Genomic DNA, 19,891 nt, shown 5'->3' with positions numbered 1-19,891 from the left:
ATGTAATATATATATATATATATATATATATATATATATATATATATATATATATATATATATATATATATATATATATATATATATATACCTAATTGCGTCTCCTGCCTTATCGAGATGAAGTCAGGAACAAACGAAAAATGGCCTCATTTACATACATCCATTCTTCACCTGTTCATGTATAATGTAACGAAACCAAAGCCTGATATATACATAAATATATATATATATATATATATATATATATATATATATATATATATATATATATATATATATATATATATATATATATATATATATATATCACCCATGGAAAGCCATCAGAAGATAAACGAAGAATATGAAAAAGATCGAATAAATCTACTTCTAATAAATGCCAACACGTTCACATGTGTAAGAATAGCTCTCTCTCTCTCTCTCTCTCTCTCTCTCTCTCTCTCTCTCTCTCTCTCTCTCTCTCTCTGATTCTTTTTAATGAGTGGAGCAAGAAAAATGAACTTATCAGAAACATACATTACAATGGAGCTTGTAAGGACAGCGAGGCTAACAGCAACGCTGCACTGCCCAGCTAAGCTACAAAAACTGGCTGAAGCTTGGGAACCAAGCAGAAGTAAATATGTGGACAAGGAATGACACCAAACGATAAGAAGCAGCACGTAAATAGAAGAATATTGATATACGTAGAAAACAGAAGATAAATTAATGAGCAAGGAAGGGAGAGAAGAGCTTTAATAAGACTGAAAACGATGGCACATAATGGAATAACATTTGAGTAGTACTAAGTGAAGGGGCAGTCAACAACTTCACAGAAAAGAATTTAAAAGAAAGTAAAATTTGTCCTTATGACGTGAGAGAAAAATGTCTCAATGACACCAAGGAAATAAGCAAGATGCCAGCTAATCATTATAAGTCAGGACACATTACAGATAATAAAGAAAACATAAAAACAAGATAATCCCACCAGTTTGGTGAGAAAAAAGAATAAAGTAATTGAAACGTCCAGTTACATCAACTGCCCATCGTGGAACACTTTATGAGTAAGACCATTAAAAATACCAGTCATTTCCTTAGAAAGACAAGATAAAACTAACAAGACTGGTGTTCTAATGAGCCAAAGTTAGCCAATAACCACACTGGAAAGAACTGTAAAATGGCCAAAATACCTCGTAACTCCTTGAAGATGATGACCTAAGCTACTAGAATGAAATACAGTTTGGAAACGTTGACGTCACTTATAACAGTCGTTGAATGAGTCATTAAGAAACATGTACTGAAACATCTTGTAAAGAAAAACAACCAATATGAATGAATGCCAACATGAATATATTCTACAATCTATGTCAAGGAACATAACGCAGTCATCGCCTCACTTGTGTAAAATATATAAAGTATATGAAATTCGAATGCAGACAATGAAGGTGGCTACATTTGCATTTTCCCTCCTTGTATTTCACATAAAGAATGCACATATGGCATATTCATGGTAGCAGCTATAAATTAAATTTCACGTACTTTCCTTACATTTCCCCCACATATTCATATCCCTGCCGACTCTCAGACAACCTAACGTTTTAAGAAACATCATCTTCCCCATCAAATTAATGTTGTACTAACTAAAAGTCCATTGCTTGACATTACGTCCATATTCATAAGTTATTTCGAGTGTTTTCCTTAGTTGCATCAAAGCAGGAGGTTGTTCTCGTCACCTTGAAATACATATTTCAGACTGTCATAATATGAAATATGGTGGACATGATGAAGCACATTCTGGCCTGTTCATTTCCTGTGAGTTATGGTAATGGGAAAACACGAAACTTGTAACACACTGTCATATGTACTTACCATAGGTCGATTAGGTCGGGTTACCTCCACGACTGCTTTTCTTTCCATCCATTTTTACCCAGTTGAAATCGATGTTGCAGCAGTTTGGCCATAAAGGTAAATATCATATTCTTAACAATGCTACCATCAGCTACGCCTGTTCTGAAAGTCCTTGAACACTGAGAAAATTGGTTTCCAAAACGGATGTTTGGGATGGTTCGTCTGACCTTGTTTGTAGTGACTGCGAAATCGTCACTGTATTACGTAAAAGTTACATGCATATTAATTAACTCACTTACTTTGGGAGCATTATTGTATCCGATCGATTATTTTCACATTATATCATTTTTTGATTTGATTTATTTTCAAAGTTTAAACTTACCGCGGCGAAAGAGTTCACCACCATTATCAGCTGATCGATTCATAACAAAAAACATGGCGGCCGCAGCCAGACGAATCACCCCAAATATCCGATATGGAAACCGATTTTCTCAGTGTTCAAGGACTTTCAGAACAACTGTATCTCATGGTAATGCTCTTAAGAATCCAAATATATACCTTTATGGCACAGCTGCCGCAACAACGATATATTTCGGGTGGAAATGGATGGAAAGAAACGCAGTTGTGGAGGCTGCCCGACCTGGCCGACGTATGGTAAGTACCTATGAAAGCGGATAATTAAAGTTGCATGTACTTCTAGTACCTTCACTTACAGGAAAAACTTAGGCCAGAATGTGTTCCATGATGTTAACCAAATTTCGTAAAATGACAGTGGAAATTTTGTATTTCATGATGAAAACAACAATTTCTAGTTATTCTGCATCGCAGGTATGCTACTTTAGGGTCAGTATACAAGAAGGTAACAGAAATAGGTAAAGTTCTCATTTAGGAAGACACTTAGATAACATATGTGAAGATGTGGGAGGAAAAAAACAAGAAAAAATTGAGAAATTTAGATTATAGAAACCAACCTAATTTAACCTTATAGCTCTGTGGTTTATTTCTCTTGGGAATTAGTTTTTTCAATTATAACATGGGTAAGGTTACAAGATAATAGAGAACAAAGTTAGATGGGTTCAGATCTGCATTGATTTAGATTAGCTTTGGATGTTAAGTGATTTCCGTTGCATTGCTAGGACTGTTTCTAGAAAACATAAACAAGTGTGGAGCACAATTTGGAGCATTATGTTTAATTGAGCAATATTGGATAAGGTTTCATATATATATATATATATATAATATATATATATATATATATATATATATATATATATATATATATATATATATATATATATATATATATTATCCCTGGGGATAGGGAAGAAAATACTTCCCACGTAGTCCCTGCATCTTGTAGAAGGCGACTAAAAGGGGAGGGAGTGGGGGGCTGGAAATCCTCCCCTCCAGTTTTTACTTTTCAAAAGAAGGTACAGAGAAGGGGGGCCAAGTGAGGATTTTCCCTCAAAGGCTCAGTCCTCTGTTCTTAACACTACCTTGCTAACATAGGAAATGGTGAATGTTTGAAAAAATTAATATATATATATATATATATATATATATATATATATGGTGTGGGAGGCAAGTTGTTAGAAGCAGTGAAAAGTTTTTATCGAGGATGTAAGGCATGTGTACGTGTAGGAAGAGAGGAAAGTGATTGGTTCTCAGTGAATGTAGGTTTGCGGCAGGGGTGTGTGATGTCTCCATGGTTGTTTAATTTGTTTATGGATGGGGTTGTTAAGGAGGTGAATGCAAGAGTTTTGGAAAGAGGGGCAAGTATGAAGTCTGTTGTGGATGAGAGAGCTTGGGAAGTGAGTCAGTTGTTGTTCGCTGATGATACAGCGCTGGTGGCTGATTCATGTGAGAAACTGCAGAAGCTGGTGACTGAGTTTGGTAAAGTGTGTGAAAGAAGAAAGTTAAGAGTAAATGTGAATAAGAGCAAGGTTATTAGGTACAGTTGGGTTGAGGGTCAAGTCAATTGGGAGGTAAGTTTGAATGGAGAAAAACTGGAGGAAGTAAAGTGTTTTAGATATCTGGGAGTGGATCTGGCAGCGGATGGAACCATGGAAGCAGAAGTGAATCATAGGGTGGGGGAGGGGGCGAAAATTCTGGGAGCCTTGAAGAATGTGTGGAAGTCAAGAACATTATCTCGGAAAGCAAAAATGGGTATGTTTGAAGGAATAGTGGTTCCAACAATGTTGTATGGTTGCGAGGCGTGGGCTATGGATAGAGTTGTGCGCAGGAGGATGGATGTGCTGGAAATGAGATGTTTGAGGACAATGTGTGGTGTGAGGTGGTTTGATCGAGTAAGTAACGTAAGGGTAAGAGAGATGTGTGGAAATAAAAAGAGCGTGGTTGAGAGAGCAGAAGAGGGTGTTTTGAAATGGTTTGGGCACATGGAGAGAATGAGTGAGGAAAGATTGACCAAGAGGATATATGTGTCGGAGGTGGAGGGAACAAGGAGAAGAGGGAGACCAAATTGGAGGTGGAAAGATGGAGTGAAAAAGATTTTGTGTGATCGGAGCCTGAACATGCAGGAGGGTGAAAGGAGGGCAAGGAATAGAGTGAATTGGAGCGATGTGGTATACCGGGGTTGACGTGCTGTCAGTGGATTGAATCAAGGCATGTGAAGCGTCTGGGGTAAACCATGGAAAGTTATGTAGGTATGTATATTTGCGTGTGTGGACGTATGTATATACATGTGTATGGGGGTGGGTTGGGCCATTTCTTTCATCTGTTTCCTTGCGCTACCTCGCAAACGCGGGAGACAGCGACAAAGCAAAAAATATATATATATATATATATATATATATATATATATATATATATATATATATATATATATATACATATATATTTGGCGTCCTAGTTTCGTCTCTTCGATGTATATCAACTGACTGTTATATTTCTCTCTTGTGTCTACCCTGATGATGTGATTATACACGAAAGTGCACTTGGGCACTTTTCGCGTTTCATTTTCCTCGTGGACTCATAGGAATATCTTGATCACGCGCAAAATTGTGATCTTTTCCAATATATATATATATATATATATATATATATATATATATATATATATATATATATATATATATATATATATACATATATATTAGTGTAAGCCTGGAGCAGGTTTTCTCTGATGCACATAGAATTGAATATGACAACATATTTAGAGTTATTGATCTTCATTTTTGTTCCCTAATTTTCTCAATATTCTACCATTAGATAGGTGCTCAAACACCAGTTGCCCAGAACTATCCCTTTTATTTCAATCATGCTTTTGCCTTCACAAAGGCATCATCAAGAATGTACAAAAAAGAAAAACTGCTTCAAAACTTAGATATAGAATTCAAATTGCAAATAATATGTATATAAGAAACAAACTCGAAAAAACCCCACAATGCATAGAACATAAAAAGTAAGGGAATACACTATAAGTGATACATGTTAGCAGTGTCATGATGGGTAGTATTTAGGTTGTAACTCAAACTACCCATCATGACATTGTTAATTTATGTCACATATCTAGATTTATGATGAGCTTATCTAAGCTCCATAGCAATCAAGGTTTATCTTTATGTACAGTATTCTAATAAGAATGTGCCAGTCACACACCTTGACTGAGCATTGTGCAAAACTGCCAAATGTCGGAAAACATGCGACAGACTGAGTAGCCATGAGATCTCCAGGAGCTTAACAATTTAATGTTGATGCACTTCTAGATTTGTTTACATATTGGCTAGTGGGTGAGATTAGCTGAGGTTTTCATGGGTTTACTTGATTTTTACATCTACTTTACGTACCTTTAAGTTAATTGACTCCACAGTTTCTCTAATATACAGAAACTGCAGCACTGTTCCCCTGTTCAATATCATTCAGTAAATTATGATACTTCAAATCATGCATTTTAACTGTTATTGTATTTTCTAAACACAACAGCAGCATCACAGCACAATATCACTCTTTATCCAAAGCTAATAGCAACATGGGATTAGACTAGACTCATACTGTCAGATTATCACATGCACTACACAAGCAAATAGATTTTAGGGGTGTATAGAGTTAGATATTTTATGATTCTTTTAGATATTGATCAGAAAGGTAACAAACAATGGCTGAAGTGGTTTTTATGTAAATGAATTGTAAATTAATACATAATGGTTTATTGAATTAAGGCAGCCATTTGGCTGAAAATACACAGTTGAGGAATTACATAGTGGGGGTTGTTATAGTAATTAGTTAATCACAAAAGAGCTTGATATCAAGATGGGGCTGGATACTTCAACCCTTTGGATAAGCACATGGGTAAAGTATATGTACAAAGTACAGAAAGTTTTACAGAGGAAATTTTATGATTTATGCATTTTACACTTAGTGGTGATCAGTTGAACATTGCGTGATACAAAGTTTTGTGCACACAAGTTTGTGACATACTCGAATCCCTTATCTATGCAGATTATCTCATAACTGAAAAAAATTTGTTAGATAAAAGCATTGTACTCGTTGAATGACTTACTTTCATCATGGAAAAGATTGTCAATGAAAAACTATTGTGTTTGTTTTGATATTGAAAATAAAAATGTGTATGCCATAATACTGATGATTTTTGTAATTGATAAGGGACTGAAGTGCTACTCTGTTTCTCTGGTCAACCTGTCTCTCAGATCAATGTGAATTTATTAGGTTAAGCCGTCTGTTATCAAAACTCCATTCCTATTGATGTGGAATGGATCAAGTGCATGTAGGTATGCAGCTTTTTTTAATTAACTTTTCTTGTAAATTATTTGAATTGCAGTAATCAAGCTGCATAATTGAGATAGTCTTTCTCATGAGCATTTCTTTTGTACCATGACATTCAGAGTGAATAGTCATCTTTGATTTTTATGATGCAGGTGTACAGAATGTTAGTATGAAGTATATTTCTTTGTTTTTTATTTAATTGAAATTATAAACATGTGGTATTCAAATTATCACATTTGTTTGAGGAATTAGACCTTAAGAATTAGCTTAACGTAGTGAGATTTACTGATATAGAAAAATTACTGTAAGTACTTAGTCTGGATTTTCCTGATACTTGAAGTAGTGCAACCTTGGGCTGCAGGAGCCTTTAGAAAGGTCCTTGGTAACACTGGTATGTATGCATTGTTATTATTATTTATTTATCGTACTTTGTCGCTGTCTCCCGCGTTAGCGAGGTAGCGCAAGGAAACAGATGAAAGATTGGCCCAACCCACCCACATACACATTTAATATATATTATTATTATTTCTGTTATTATTATTATTATTATTATTATTATTATTATTATTATCATTATTATTATTATTATTAATTTGTTTGGGATCTTTTCACTCTTGGTGAAAACTGATATCAACTTTTAACACATAATTGGTAAAAATATTTCTAATATCTCTGGAAATTGTTGAGTACTGACAGAAAGTATTGCTCTGGGTCATTTGTAGTATGTGTGATCTTGTAAGCAATTGCCTCGAGAAATTACCTTAAAAGTGCAACATGTCAGATTAGAAGGGCTTAATTAACTTCATCCCCCTCCATTGGCTCTCACACTAAATTTTGATGTGAGTAAAGCAGTGGAAGAATGTACTTTCTGTGAAATTACTTAGTTGAAAACAATAGATTACTTCAATTTTGCAAGAGGTATTTGTGAATCAAGGCATGTGAAGCGTCTGGGGTAAACCATGGAAAGCTGTGTAGGTATGTATATTTGCGTGTGTGGACGTGTGTATGTACATGTGTATGGGGGGGGTTGGGCCATTTCTTTCGTCTGTTTCCTTGCGCTACCTCGCAAACGCGGGAGACAGCGACAAAGTATAAAAAAAAAAAAAAAAAAAAAAAATTTGTGAATTGAGCAATTCATTTCAAAGCAACTTTACCTTTGAACAAATCTAAGTACTTGGTCAACACATGCATATACTCATGTACATTACTACCCCACTTTGCCCATCTTACTTCACTTTTACTCTTCTACAACTTTCAGTCACTTTATGAACATACCACATATGAAGTGTCAGTATGGCCAGACCATCTCAGGACTCCAGTCCTTCCTTTTACATCCTCTCCTGGCTCTCTTACATATCCCACTCCAAAAATATCAGTCCCCCACATAGTTCACTTCCCTTTCTGCACATCCCAGTCTTTTGAAATCAAGTTTTCTACTCTTCATCATTCTGGTTTTGCAAACCTTTGTTTGGCAGATCTTCATCAAGGTAACTGAACTCTGCACTCACTCCCTCACACATGCACATAGTGTGGGTGGCCGGGTGCCACTGACCTCAGTCTTGTTGGGGAGTTAATGACCAGCTAGTGGCTGGGTGCTTGGGGTGGGGGTTGTTGACCAGTTGGTGGCTGGGTGCTGGGGTGGGGGTTGTTGACCAGTTGGTGGCTAGGTGCTGTAGAACTGTTGACCAGCTGGTAGCTGGATGCTGGGGACGGGGACTATTGACCAGTTGGTGGCTGGGTGCTGGGATGAGCGTTGTTGACCAGATGATGGCTTGGTGCTGGACAGCTGTTAAGTAACTGTTGGTTAGGTTTTGGGGACATGCTGACGAGCTGTTGGTGGAGTACCGCGGTTGTAGCTGGATACTGGGGTAGGTGCTGGGTATTGGTGCAGGTTCTAGGTCCTGGGACGGGTGCTGGGTACTGGGACAAGTGCTAGGTACTGGGGTGGGTGCTGGGTACTAGGGAACATGCTGGGTACTGGGACAGGTGTTGGGCAGAGGCAGCTGCTAGATACTGGGTGCAAGTAATGGGTACTGAGGCATGTATTGGTTACAGGGTTAGGTGCTGGGCACTGGAGCAGGTGTTGGGTACTTGGGGCAGGTGTTGGATACTAAGACATGTGCCAGGTGCTTGGCCGGTCCTGGGGCTTGTGCTAAGTCCTGGGGTAGGTGTTGGTTACTGAGGCAGATGGTAGGTACTGGGATGGTTCTGGGCACAGGGGCAGGTGCTAGGAACTGTAGCAAGTGTTGTATGCTGGAGCAGGTGTTAGATGCTGGGGTAGGTGCTGGGTACTGAGGCAGGTGGTAGGTGCAAAGGCAGATACTAGGTACTGGGGCAGGTGCTGGGTACTGGGACAGGTGCTGGGTACTGGGACAGGTGCTAAGTGCTGGGGCAGGTGCTAGGTGCTGGGCGTTTGGTGGTGAGTACCTGGGTTGGCAGTGTGGGTGGCCAGGTGCTCCTCCCCCCACGGATGGCCTACAGGGGAACCTTAGCCATATACGTCGGCCGCAACCCCATCCGCATCCTTGGCCGACCTTGGTGCCTTCCACCCGCCCACCCACCCACACCGCCCACCCAGCACGCACCACCCTGCTCCCACCACCCATAAGGGGTAATACTGCCGCCCACACAGTGTTCACACTCTGGTACCTGACGGAATCAATCATGCTGCCACCATTGGTCGGTCAGTGAGACTCTTGAGATCCACGCCCATAAGGTCAGGTGGCCCAGGATGAGCAAACACTTGGTGCAAGGGTTGGGTGAAGGGGCAGGTACTGGGAGGTCAGGTGGCTCAGGGTGACCCAACAGTTGATGCAAGGGTCAGATGGTGTGGTGGCACTGGGAGGTCAGGTGGCATCTCCCACTTGTGTCAACTTCTGCCTCTGGCATCACCCCTGTGCCATCCCCGGCCTGTAGCACCTTCCTTATATCAACCTCGGCCTCTGACACCACCCTAGGCAATCCTGTATCTGACGCCTCAGTTTTATCATCCTCGACCCCTGGCATTAGGACATTCCCCCTTGAGACCCAGTGCGACAATGTAAGCCAGGCACCAGGGTAAGCTTAGCGTAAGGGTAAGCCTGGCACCTGGATAATCTTGGCACCGGAGTAAGCCTGGCAACGTTTACCCTGGGGCTAGGCTTATCCCAGTGCCAGGTTCTGCCCAGGATAAGCCTAGCACTGAGGTAAATCTGGCGCCTGGGCATCAGACGAAGGCATGTAGTAACGGTAGGCGAAAGGCAGAGAGACCGTATCATTTAGCTTGAGATATATTTCTGTGGTCGTGTTGTGTGGCGTGGCATAGGGTAATGTGGGTATGGCTTGGTGGAGGCGTGTTGCTAGAGACGTCATCAAGACTGGGTGTCTCAGGACGGGCGGTTGACATACAGCCACACACAGGGGGTCGGTGGGTGGTGGCCTGGTTGTTGTGGCGGTGGTGAAGAAAGAGCTCGGCCCGATGTGGTTGTTGACACCGCTGGTGTGCTTTATGGTGTGTCTCTACCCCAGCCTCAACTCCATTACCTCCTCCCCTCACCACACCACCTGACCCCTGCTGAGTTGTCCTTACCCGCACACACGGTAATAAATGAGGTGTGTTGTACTAATATTCTAGAGGCTGTGTGCATGAGACCGAGCGAGTTGACCTGACCAGAAGGTTTGTTGGGGGTGGTTTGTGTTGTTCTACTGTCAGAATACATTATGATACTGTGAACATTGGATTGCCAGGTAATTGTGGTTAATACAATCTTGATTACTTGAGGTTTATTTTAAAAATAGACCGGGAAACGCATGTTGGGTGTTCATTCTGTGCGATGATTAGTTTTATGCCAGAGGACGCAGATTTATGGTCTCCGGTAATCTTGATGTACAGTTTGGAAATTACTTTTATGAAGGACGCGAGTCAGACTTGAATATATGCCTTTTGACGATCTTTAAGATTTATGAGAAAATTATTTGAAAAGGGGGCATTTGTAAAGAGACGTAGGCAGACTTTTTAGGGTGGGAAAGATGCAATAGTTTTGGAATCCAAACCAAACGGACACCAGATGATGATACGGGCAGTGTGAGACATTGACTGTCATCTTAACGGGATTAGATTACACGCCTCTCTCACTTGTAAGGACTTAACGGTTAACAGTATCAGGACTGACGTCGAGAGATTGTGTGAGAAGGATTGTGAGAGAGAACTTAAACGCCCATAGTGATAACCCATCTTCCCATGAGTCATCAAAATTCGCCTCTCTCTCTCTCTCTCTCTCTCTCTCTCTCTCTCTCTCTCTCTCTCTCTCTCTCTCTCTCTCTCTCTCTCTCTCTCTCTCTCTCTCTCTCTCATGCTAAAGATTGAAGATGGAAACTATCACCATCGACTTTGCTAATGCTGTAAAGAAAGGGTTTGCAGTAGTGTCATCCGACTATATGACCTTTAATCGTTTTTACAGTGTACCCAAAACTTTCATCAGTATTCCTGTTTTAAAACTTTAGTTTGTATGAAAATGGCAGATCTGTCGACTGTCGGAATACTAACTTGCTCACTAACTGCTGGAATATCTACATACTGAGAAACTGTCGGGATAGTAGCCTTTTGACAAACTGCCGGAGTGCTAATTTGCTTACAAACTGTTGGGATACTAACTTGTTTAACTGCCTGAAAACGTATTTCCAAATTTTCGGGACACTGATGTGTTTACTGACTGTCGGAGTCCTAATTTATTTTACAGACTTTCGGGATACTAACTTGCATGCAAGCTGCCGGGATACAAACTTCTTTACAGACTGTTGGGATATCTACAGTGATTATCAATTCAGGAAAGAGATCAGCCTCAGCGGTTGGCTACTGTTGTGCACGGAAACTTACAACATCTCGTCCTCGAGAATTCAAAGGGAAACAGACAGCAGCACATCTTTAGGTCTTCTGGGTGTGTGGAGTAGATGAGAAACATACAGTGTCTTTAAAAAACCTTGTCCGTCTCCCCATGCATTTTAATTTAAAGGCTATGTCACACATATATTAGTACTTTTTTTATCACTTCTTTGGCCTGGTTTACCATTTGGAGACGTCTGGACGTGAAGTAAGCAAGGTGGTGTAGTAGGAGGAGCCAGTTGATCCCCCAGCGGTACCTAGTGATGCCCCGGCAGTAACTAGTATGTCATTTGATGCGGTGTAAGGAGCCAGGTAGTGCCTCATGAGGACCTGTTATGACAAGTGGTGTAAATGTAAGGAGCCAGGTGGTGCCCCAGCAGAACCTTGATGTGCCACTTAATGTGATGGAAGGAACCAGGTGGTGCCTCCACAGTTGTTATGGCAGTTGGTGTAGTGCGAGGAGCCAGGTGGTGCCCCAGCAGGACCTAGTGCAGCAGGTGGTGTGGTGTAAGGAGCCAGGTGGTGCATCAGGAGGAACTGTCATGGCAGATGGTGTAATGTGAAGAGCCAGGAGGTGCCTCAGCAGGACGTGGTGCTGCAGGTGGTGTTTGCAGCCTTGTATGGTATCATGCTGCCTCCATCATGCATGCCTGATGGTTATCTTTCCTAGTGGCTGCTTCTCACTTGTGGTCCTACTTAGTGTGTGTGGAAATACGTTCCTCCATCATTGTTAAAACATATTTTAATGACATACAATTTAGGGGAAAAGCATTTTTCTAACTGGATCTTGAGGTGGAGTATTATGATAACATTGAAGGTACGGCTGAAGTATACAAAACAGCCTTGTAATACAAACTAATCCCTAATCACTCTAGAGATTCCTATTGAAAACAGAGCATTGTGTATCTCTGGTTGCCAGGCAGATGGGAGTAGCCAACACCGAACACAAGGGCAGAAATTTCACTTATGTAGGTGAGAGAAGCTTGTGTGAGTGGTTAAGGACAGATAGTAAATTATATGGTTCTCATACATTAATTTCTAGCAATGCAAAGTTAGGCTGGCTTGAAGTTCAGAGTCTGAAGAGGGAAAGGTAAACATGGCCTACTTATTGTGAAATAATTGTCTTTTACTCATAGTAACTGTGGATGCTATAATCTGAAGTACTGCAGTGAAGGTACTGCAATTGTTGGCACCTGTACATCTTTTTGATGTGATGATTTTGTCTTTTAACAGACCGACGAGCAGTCTCTGCGAGGTCTGAAGCTCAACCATCGTGAACGTCGGTTCATTAAGTTTGCTTCTGCAGAATATGAGGGCCAGCTCTACATGACTCCACAGGACTTTATTGAGTCTGTCACAGACTCTGAACCCAGACGTGAGTTATGTGCAGGTCGTGGTATTTGTGCCATTTATCTCTCATTCACTTTCAAATGCACATTAATTGATTTGTCACCTCATCCAATTCTGCAGAATGAGTTGAGAGGAGAGCATGTAACTGAAAAGGTTTAAGGCCTGTTGATATAGAATTGGTTGATGAATGACAGAAGGTAGCAGGAAGAATAAATATACACCTAGATAATAACTGAAGAAGGCTGTGTGAATGTAGGGAATGAGAACATATGTAGAAAGAGACAAGACCCATGAAAACAGTATGAGAAAGTTATATATGGAAGCAGCTGTGTAGAGTAACTGTTATGACAGGAAATATCGACACCGTCCAACTGCTGTCATTGCGTACCTACCAACTACATACAACAAAATTTTACTCTGATGGCAGGGCTCATGTGTAGCATTCACATACTGGTTACAGATAGAAAATATGATTGATAGGTAGAAATTAACGATTTGGTATCCTTTTTGGTAAATGTCTTGCCAAGAATAATTAATACTCTGTGTATATATATATATATACAGTGTGGTTTCAGAAGTGGTAGAGGATGTGTGGATCAGGTGTTTGCTTTGAAGAATGTATGTGAGAAATACTTAGAAAAGCAAATGGATTTGTATGTAGCATTTATGGATCTGGAGAAGGCATATGATAGAGTTGATAGAGATGCTCTGTGGAAGGTATTAAGAATATATGGTGTGGGAGGCAAGTTGTTAGAAGCAGTGAAAAGTTTTTATCGAGGATGTAAGGCATGTGTACGTGTAGGAAGAGAGGAAAGTGATTGGTTCTCAGTGAATGTAGGTTTGCGGCAGGGGTGTGTGATGTCTCCATGGTTGTTTAATTTGTTTATGGATGGGGTTGTTAGGGAGGTAAATGCAAGAGTCTTGGAAAGAGGGGCAAGTATGAAGTCTGTTGGGGATGAGAGAGCTTGGGAAGTGAGTCAGTTGTTGTTCGCTGATGATACAGCGCTGGTGGCGGATTCATGTGAGAAACTGCAGAAGCTGGTGACGGAGTTTGGTAAAGTGTGTGGAAGAAGAAAGTTAAGAGTAAATGTGAATAAGAGCAAGGTTATTAGGTACAGTAGGGTTGAGGGTCAAGTCAATTGGGAGGTGAGTTTGAATGGAGAAAAACTGGAGGAAGTGAAGTGTTTTAGATATCTGGGAGTGGATCTGTCAGCGGATGGAACCATGGAAGCAGAAGTGGATCATAGGGTGGGGGAGGGGGCGAAAATTTTGGGAGCCTTGAAAAATGTGTGGAAGTCGAGAACATTATCCCGGAAAGCAAAAATGGGTATGTTTGAAGGAATAGTAGTTCCAACAATGTTGTATGGTTGCGAGGCATGGGCTATGGATAGAGTTGTGCGCAGGAGGATGGATGTGCTGGAAATGAGATGTTTGAGGACAATGTGTGGTGTGAGGTGGTTTGATCGAGTAAGTAACGTAAGGGTAAGAGAGATGTGTGGAAATAAAAAGAGCGTGGTTGAGAGAGCAGAAGAGGGTGTTTTGAAATGGTTTGGGCACATGGAGAGAATGAGTGAGGAAAGATTGACCAAGAGGATATATGTGTCGGAGGTGGAGGGAACGAGGAGAAGAGGGAGACCAAATTGGAGGTGGAGAGATGGAGTGAAAAGGGATTTTGTGTGATCGGGGCCTGAATATGCAGGAGGGTGAAAGGAGGGCAAGGAATAGAGGGAATTGGAGCGATGTGGTATACAGGGGTTGACGTGCTGTCGGTGGATTGAATCAAGGCATGTGAAGCGTCCGGGGTAAACCAAGGAAAGCTGTGTAGGTATGTATATTTGCGTGTGTGGACGTGTGTATGTACATGTGTATGGGGGGGGTTGGGCCATTTCTTTCGTCTGTTTCCTTGCGCTACCTCGCAAACGCGGGAGACAGCGACAAAGTATAAAAAAAAAAAATATATATATATATATATATATATATATATATATATATATATATATATATATATATATATATTTTTTTTTTTTTTTTTGCGAGGTAGCGCAAGGAAACAGACGAAAGAAATGGCCCAACCCACCCCCATACACATGTATATACATACGTCCACACACGCAAATATACATACCTACACAGCTTTCCATGGTTTACCCCAGATGCTTCACATGCCTTGATTCAATCCACTGACAGCACATCAACCCCGGTATACCACATCGCTCCAATTCACTCTATTCCTTGCCCTCCTTTCACCCTCCTGCATGTTCAGGCCCCGATCACACAAAATCTTTTTCACTCCATCTTTCCACCTCCAATTTGGTCTCCCTCTTCTCCTCGTTCCCTCCACCTCCGACACATATATCCTCTTGGTCAATCTTTCCTCACTCATTCTCTCCATGTGCCCAAACCATTTCAAAACACCCTCTTCTGCTCTCTCAACCACGCTCTTTTTATTTCCACACATCTCTCTTACCCTTACGTTACTTACTCGATCAAACCACCTCACACCACACATTGTCCTCAAACATCTCATTTCCAGCACATCCATCCTCCTGCGCACAACTCTATCCATAGCCCACGCCTCGCAACCATACAACATTGTTGGAACCACTATTCCTTCAAACATACCCATTTTTGCTTTCAGAGATAATGTTCTCGACTTCCACACATTCTTCAAGGCTCCCAGAATTTTCACCCCCTCCCCCACCCTATGATCCACTTCCGCTTCCATGGTTCCATCCGCTGCCAGATCCACTCCCAGATATCTAAAACACTTCACTTCCTCCAGTTTTTCTCCATTCAAACTCACCTCCCAATTGACTTGACCCTCAACCCTACTGTACCTAATAACCTTGCTCTTATTCACATTTACTCTTAACTTTCTTCTTTCACACACTTTACCAAACTCAGTCACCAGCTTCTGCAGTTTCTCACATGAATCAGCCACCAGCGCTGTATCATCAGCGAACAACAACTGACTCACTTCCCAAGCTCTCTCATCCCCAACAGACTTCATACTTGCCCCTCTTTCCAAAACTCTTGCATTCACCTCCCTAACAACCCCATCCATAAACAAATTAAACAACCATGGAGACATCACACACCCTTGCCGCAAACCTACATTCACTGAGAACCAATCACTTTCCTCTCTTCCTACATGTACACATGCCTTACATCCTCGATAAAAACTTTTCACTGCTTCTAACAACTTGCCTCCCACACCATATATTCTTAATACCTTCCACAGAGCATCTCTATCAACTCTATCATATGCCTTCTCCAGATCCATAAATGCTACATACAAATCCATTTGCTTTTCTAGGTATTTCTCACATACATTCTTCAAAGCAAACACCTGATCCACACATCCTCTACCACTTCTGAAACCACACTGCTCTTCCCCAATCTGATGCTCTGTACATGCCTTCACCCTCTCAATCAATACCCTCCCATATAATTTACCAGGAATACTCAACAAACTTATACCTCTGTAATTTGAGCACTCACTCTTATCCCCTTTGCCTTTGTACAATGGCACTATGCATGCATTCCGCCAATCCTCAGGCACCTCACCATGAGTCATACATACATTAAATAACCTTACCAACCAGTCAACAATACAGTCACCCCCCTTTTTTAATAAATTCCACTGCAATACCATCCAAACCTGCTGCCTTGCCGGCTTTCATCTTCCGCAAAGCTTTTACTACCTCTTCTCTGTTTACCAAATCATTTTCCCTAACCCTCTCACTTTGCACACCACCTCGACCAAAACACCCTATATCTGACACTCTATCATCAAACACATTCAACAAACCTTCAAAATACTCACTACATCTCCTTCTCACATCACCACTACTTGTTATCACCTCCCCATTTGCGCCCTTCACTGAAGTTCCCATTTGCTCCCTTGTCTTACGCACTTTATTTACCTCCTTCCAGAACATCTTTTTATCCTCCCTAAAATTTAATGATACTCTCTCACCCCAACTCTCATTTGCCCTTTTTTTTTTTTTTTTTGTCGCTGTCTCCCGCGTTTGCGAGGTAGCGCAAGGAAACAGACGAAAGAAATGGCCCAACCCACCCCCATACACATGTATATACATACGTCCACACACGCAAATATACATACCTACACAGCTTTCCATGGTTTACCCCAGACGCTTCACATGCCCTGATTCAATCCACTGACAGCACGTCAACCCCGGTATACCACATCAATCCAATTCACTCTATTCCTTGCCCTCCTTTCACCCTCCTGCATGTTCAGGCCCCGATCACACAAAATCTTTTTCACTCCATCTTTCCACCTCCAATTTGGTCTCCCACTTCTCCTCGTTCCCTCCACCTCCGACACATATATCCTCTTGGTCAATCTTTCCTCACTCATTCTCTCCATGTGCCCAAACCATTTCAAAACACCCTCTTCTGCTCTCTCAACCATGCTCTTTTTATTTCCACACATCTCTCTTACCCTTACGTTACTTACCCGATCAAACCACCTCACACCACACATTGTCCTCAAACATCTCATTTCCAGCACATCCATCCTCCTGCGCACAGCTCTATCCATAGCCCACGCCTCGCAACCATACAACATTGTTGGAACCACTATTCCTTCAAACATACCCATTTTTGCTTTCCGAGATAATGTTCTCGACTTCCACACATATATATATACTTTTACAGTATATGTTGCCCACAGCACGTTTGAAGAGGAGGATTCTGCAGGAGAATGATCTTGATCGCTTTGCTCAGGAGACTCCGATTTTGTCAAAGGGCTCACCAGACATGTTCAGGACAATATTTGACAAGGGTTAGTGATTATGTCATGTTAACACAGGATGTTTGCTTGTTTTCATTGCAAAATCAAGCTGTTAGTTTAGGTATTATTGTAACAAAGTACAAGTTTTAGTAATGTTTTTGGTGTTCAAGCACGGTACTTTACTTTTATCAGTTATTGTTTAGATATATCCAGACTAAGAATTCTGTTCTTTTACAGGTATTATATCATATACGGAGTATTTGTTTTTGCTGTCCATTCTTACAAGTAAGTAATGGTAGGTTTGTGTTGTATTGCTGGATTTGTACACCATATCATTGCTAATATAATGTCTGTCAAGAGAAGTGGTCCAAGATATATACTTTTAATTTTTGATGGTAATATATCCTAGTTAATGTGAAATCTGATCTTCACAGAGCCCCAGACAGGATTTCGCATCGCTTTCAACATGTTTGACACGGATGGTAATGAGCGTGTTGACAAGGAGGAGTTCTTAGTGGTAAGTTTTTTGCCAGAATGTGATCACAGAATGTGATCATGTTACTGTCTCTCCAGGATGGATATAAGGAACTACCGTGCCATCCTGTCTGCTCAGAAAGTTTTTCTATTTAGTATGAGGTCATACAGTATAATGTATTGCAGTTTTTTCTCCTGTCTCTTCATAATGAAGGAATCTAGCTTTAGTTGCGGATGCTACTCGTGTGTGAAGCTCTCATTTATTAAAGTCTTAGGGACTCAGTCTACCTTAAAGAGTTTTTAAGATTACCTTTCTTTTCTTACCTCCTGAATCATCTCCTCACTATAATTAATAACCATCATCTCTACAGCCATTGCCATTGTTATTACGTTTGTATCACAACTACCTTCATAATCATCATTATTGTAACCAATTTCTTCACTTCTGAACCCCACACTATGAAAGTCACCACATCTCCATCACCTCCATGTTTCCTTTTGACCACATGTATAGCATAACCCTGTTGTCTGGAGTGGGAAGTCCCTGTAAGGATTGATTGATTGTAGTCCCTTCCAAGTTTACTGTGGAATTTGTTCATAATTAAGTCATATGGTAAGATTTTAAGGTTTAAAGATATATGTTCATGACTAATGTTTTTGTGAATGTTATAACAGTAAATCAGACATTACAGTAGGTGGAAATAATCTGTTTTGAATTTGTGTTTGCTAATTTGTAATTTTTTCCAGTCTTGGCTATGGAAGCTAGGGGGACAGCTGATGAAGCATTCATTTTTATAAGTAACAAAAGAATATGAATGAAGACAAACTTTTAATCCCTTATGAAAAGTAATTTGTCAAATGAAAATGCTATTGTGATACCTCCTTTAGAAAAACCATATTTTTGTGGCTTGTATGATGACAAATGGATAGAATTGAATATTTTGAATTGCTGTATTTGTTCTTGTGCCAGGAAAATCTATACCAGTTTGATTAAACTAAAATCTCTCTTAACAAAAACCCCTTCATAAACAAATTGGATTTGGAAGCAAAGCTTTTCTGTAAAATTTCGGGCTAGAAACTTCGAATATCCCAAAAGAAAGCTGACAATACTTCTGTTAAAGAAGTATTTTTTCACAAAGCAGAGTTCCAATTGCATTTATGGATTAGTAATTAAATATTTCATTAACTCCTGAGTAAAGTTTTTTTTCCAACCCACAGTGGTTGGAGAATGCCATTGAATGGAAGGAAAATAGTTTGAATATTTGGTCAGATCTCATGAAATTGCAAAAATTTTGCTAATTGATGTTCATTCTTGTTAGACTCTTGCTTGATTATAGGAAACAATAGTATTTTGGATATGAGAGTAATTGGAAATATAAGACAATAACTAAAATTAAAGTATAAAGGCATTTACAAAACTAAACAAGCATGTACAACCTTATCAAGGTGAGTCTTGGGTATGTTTTCATTCTAGTGATTAATCACTATGCCTTTCATTTCAGATAATGATTTTTTATTCAAATATCTGCCCTATTTTGAATAATAAGCACATATAGTAGACCTGTGAAACTTGTTTCTAACCTGCTTAAACAATAGCTCATTCATGCAGAATTTTTTAGCAGGTGGTTTGTCTTCAGTACTGCAAAGTATGGAGATGGCTAATAGCCAAAATATTTGCATATATTCTATTGCTATACATGTCAGGAGAGTTGTGCAAGATAAAGGGAGCTATATCTGTTATTTGATGATGTTTGTCCTAAGTAAGTGCTTTATTTTTTGAGTCATTAAATTCTTGACTAATTTTTTTTAGAGTATCTTTATTTTTAAATGGGCTATATTTTTGATATATTACATTGCTTATGAATAATATCCAGAGCAGT

The 19,891-nt window shown here is 40.2% G+C and overlaps 1 protein-coding gene across 9 annotated transcripts in view; it reads left to right on the top strand.

The window, feature by feature from the left end:
* The first annotated feature begins 2,236 nt into the window (after nt 1-2,236).
* Nucleotides 2,237-19,891, top strand: part of MICU3 (Mitochondrial calcium uptake 3) — a 53,085-nt gene continuing 35,430 nt past the window's right edge. For 5 of the 9 annotated variants that reach the window (XM_071695236.1, XM_071695234.1, XM_071695235.1 and 2 more), the window contains exons 1-5: nt 2,239-2,478; nt 12,662-12,803; nt 17,478-17,588; nt 17,775-17,822; nt 17,972-18,054. In XM_071695236.1, coding sequence (XP_071551337.1) covers nt 2,260-2,478; nt 12,662-12,803; nt 17,478-17,588; nt 17,775-17,822; nt 17,972-18,054 — 603 coding nt within the window. In that variant the 5' untranslated portion in view covers nt 2,239-2,259. Of the gene's footprint in view, nt 2,479-12,661; nt 12,804-17,477; nt 17,589-17,774; nt 17,823-17,971; nt 18,055-19,891 lie in introns of all 9 variants that reach the window. The other 4 variants (XM_071695238.1, XM_071695237.1, XM_071695239.1 and 1 more) reach the window with 3 other exon arrangements.

This window comes from Panulirus ornatus, chromosome 58 (assembly GCF_036320965.1).
Source record: "Panulirus ornatus isolate Po-2019 chromosome 58, ASM3632096v1, whole genome shotgun sequence".
In the NCBI taxonomy this organism is placed as follows: Eukaryota; Metazoa; Arthropoda; class Malacostraca; order Decapoda; family Palinuridae; genus Panulirus; species Panulirus ornatus.
The sequence above is the reverse complement of the archived record's forward strand: the minus strand, read 5'-3'. Positions and strand labels throughout refer to the sequence as shown.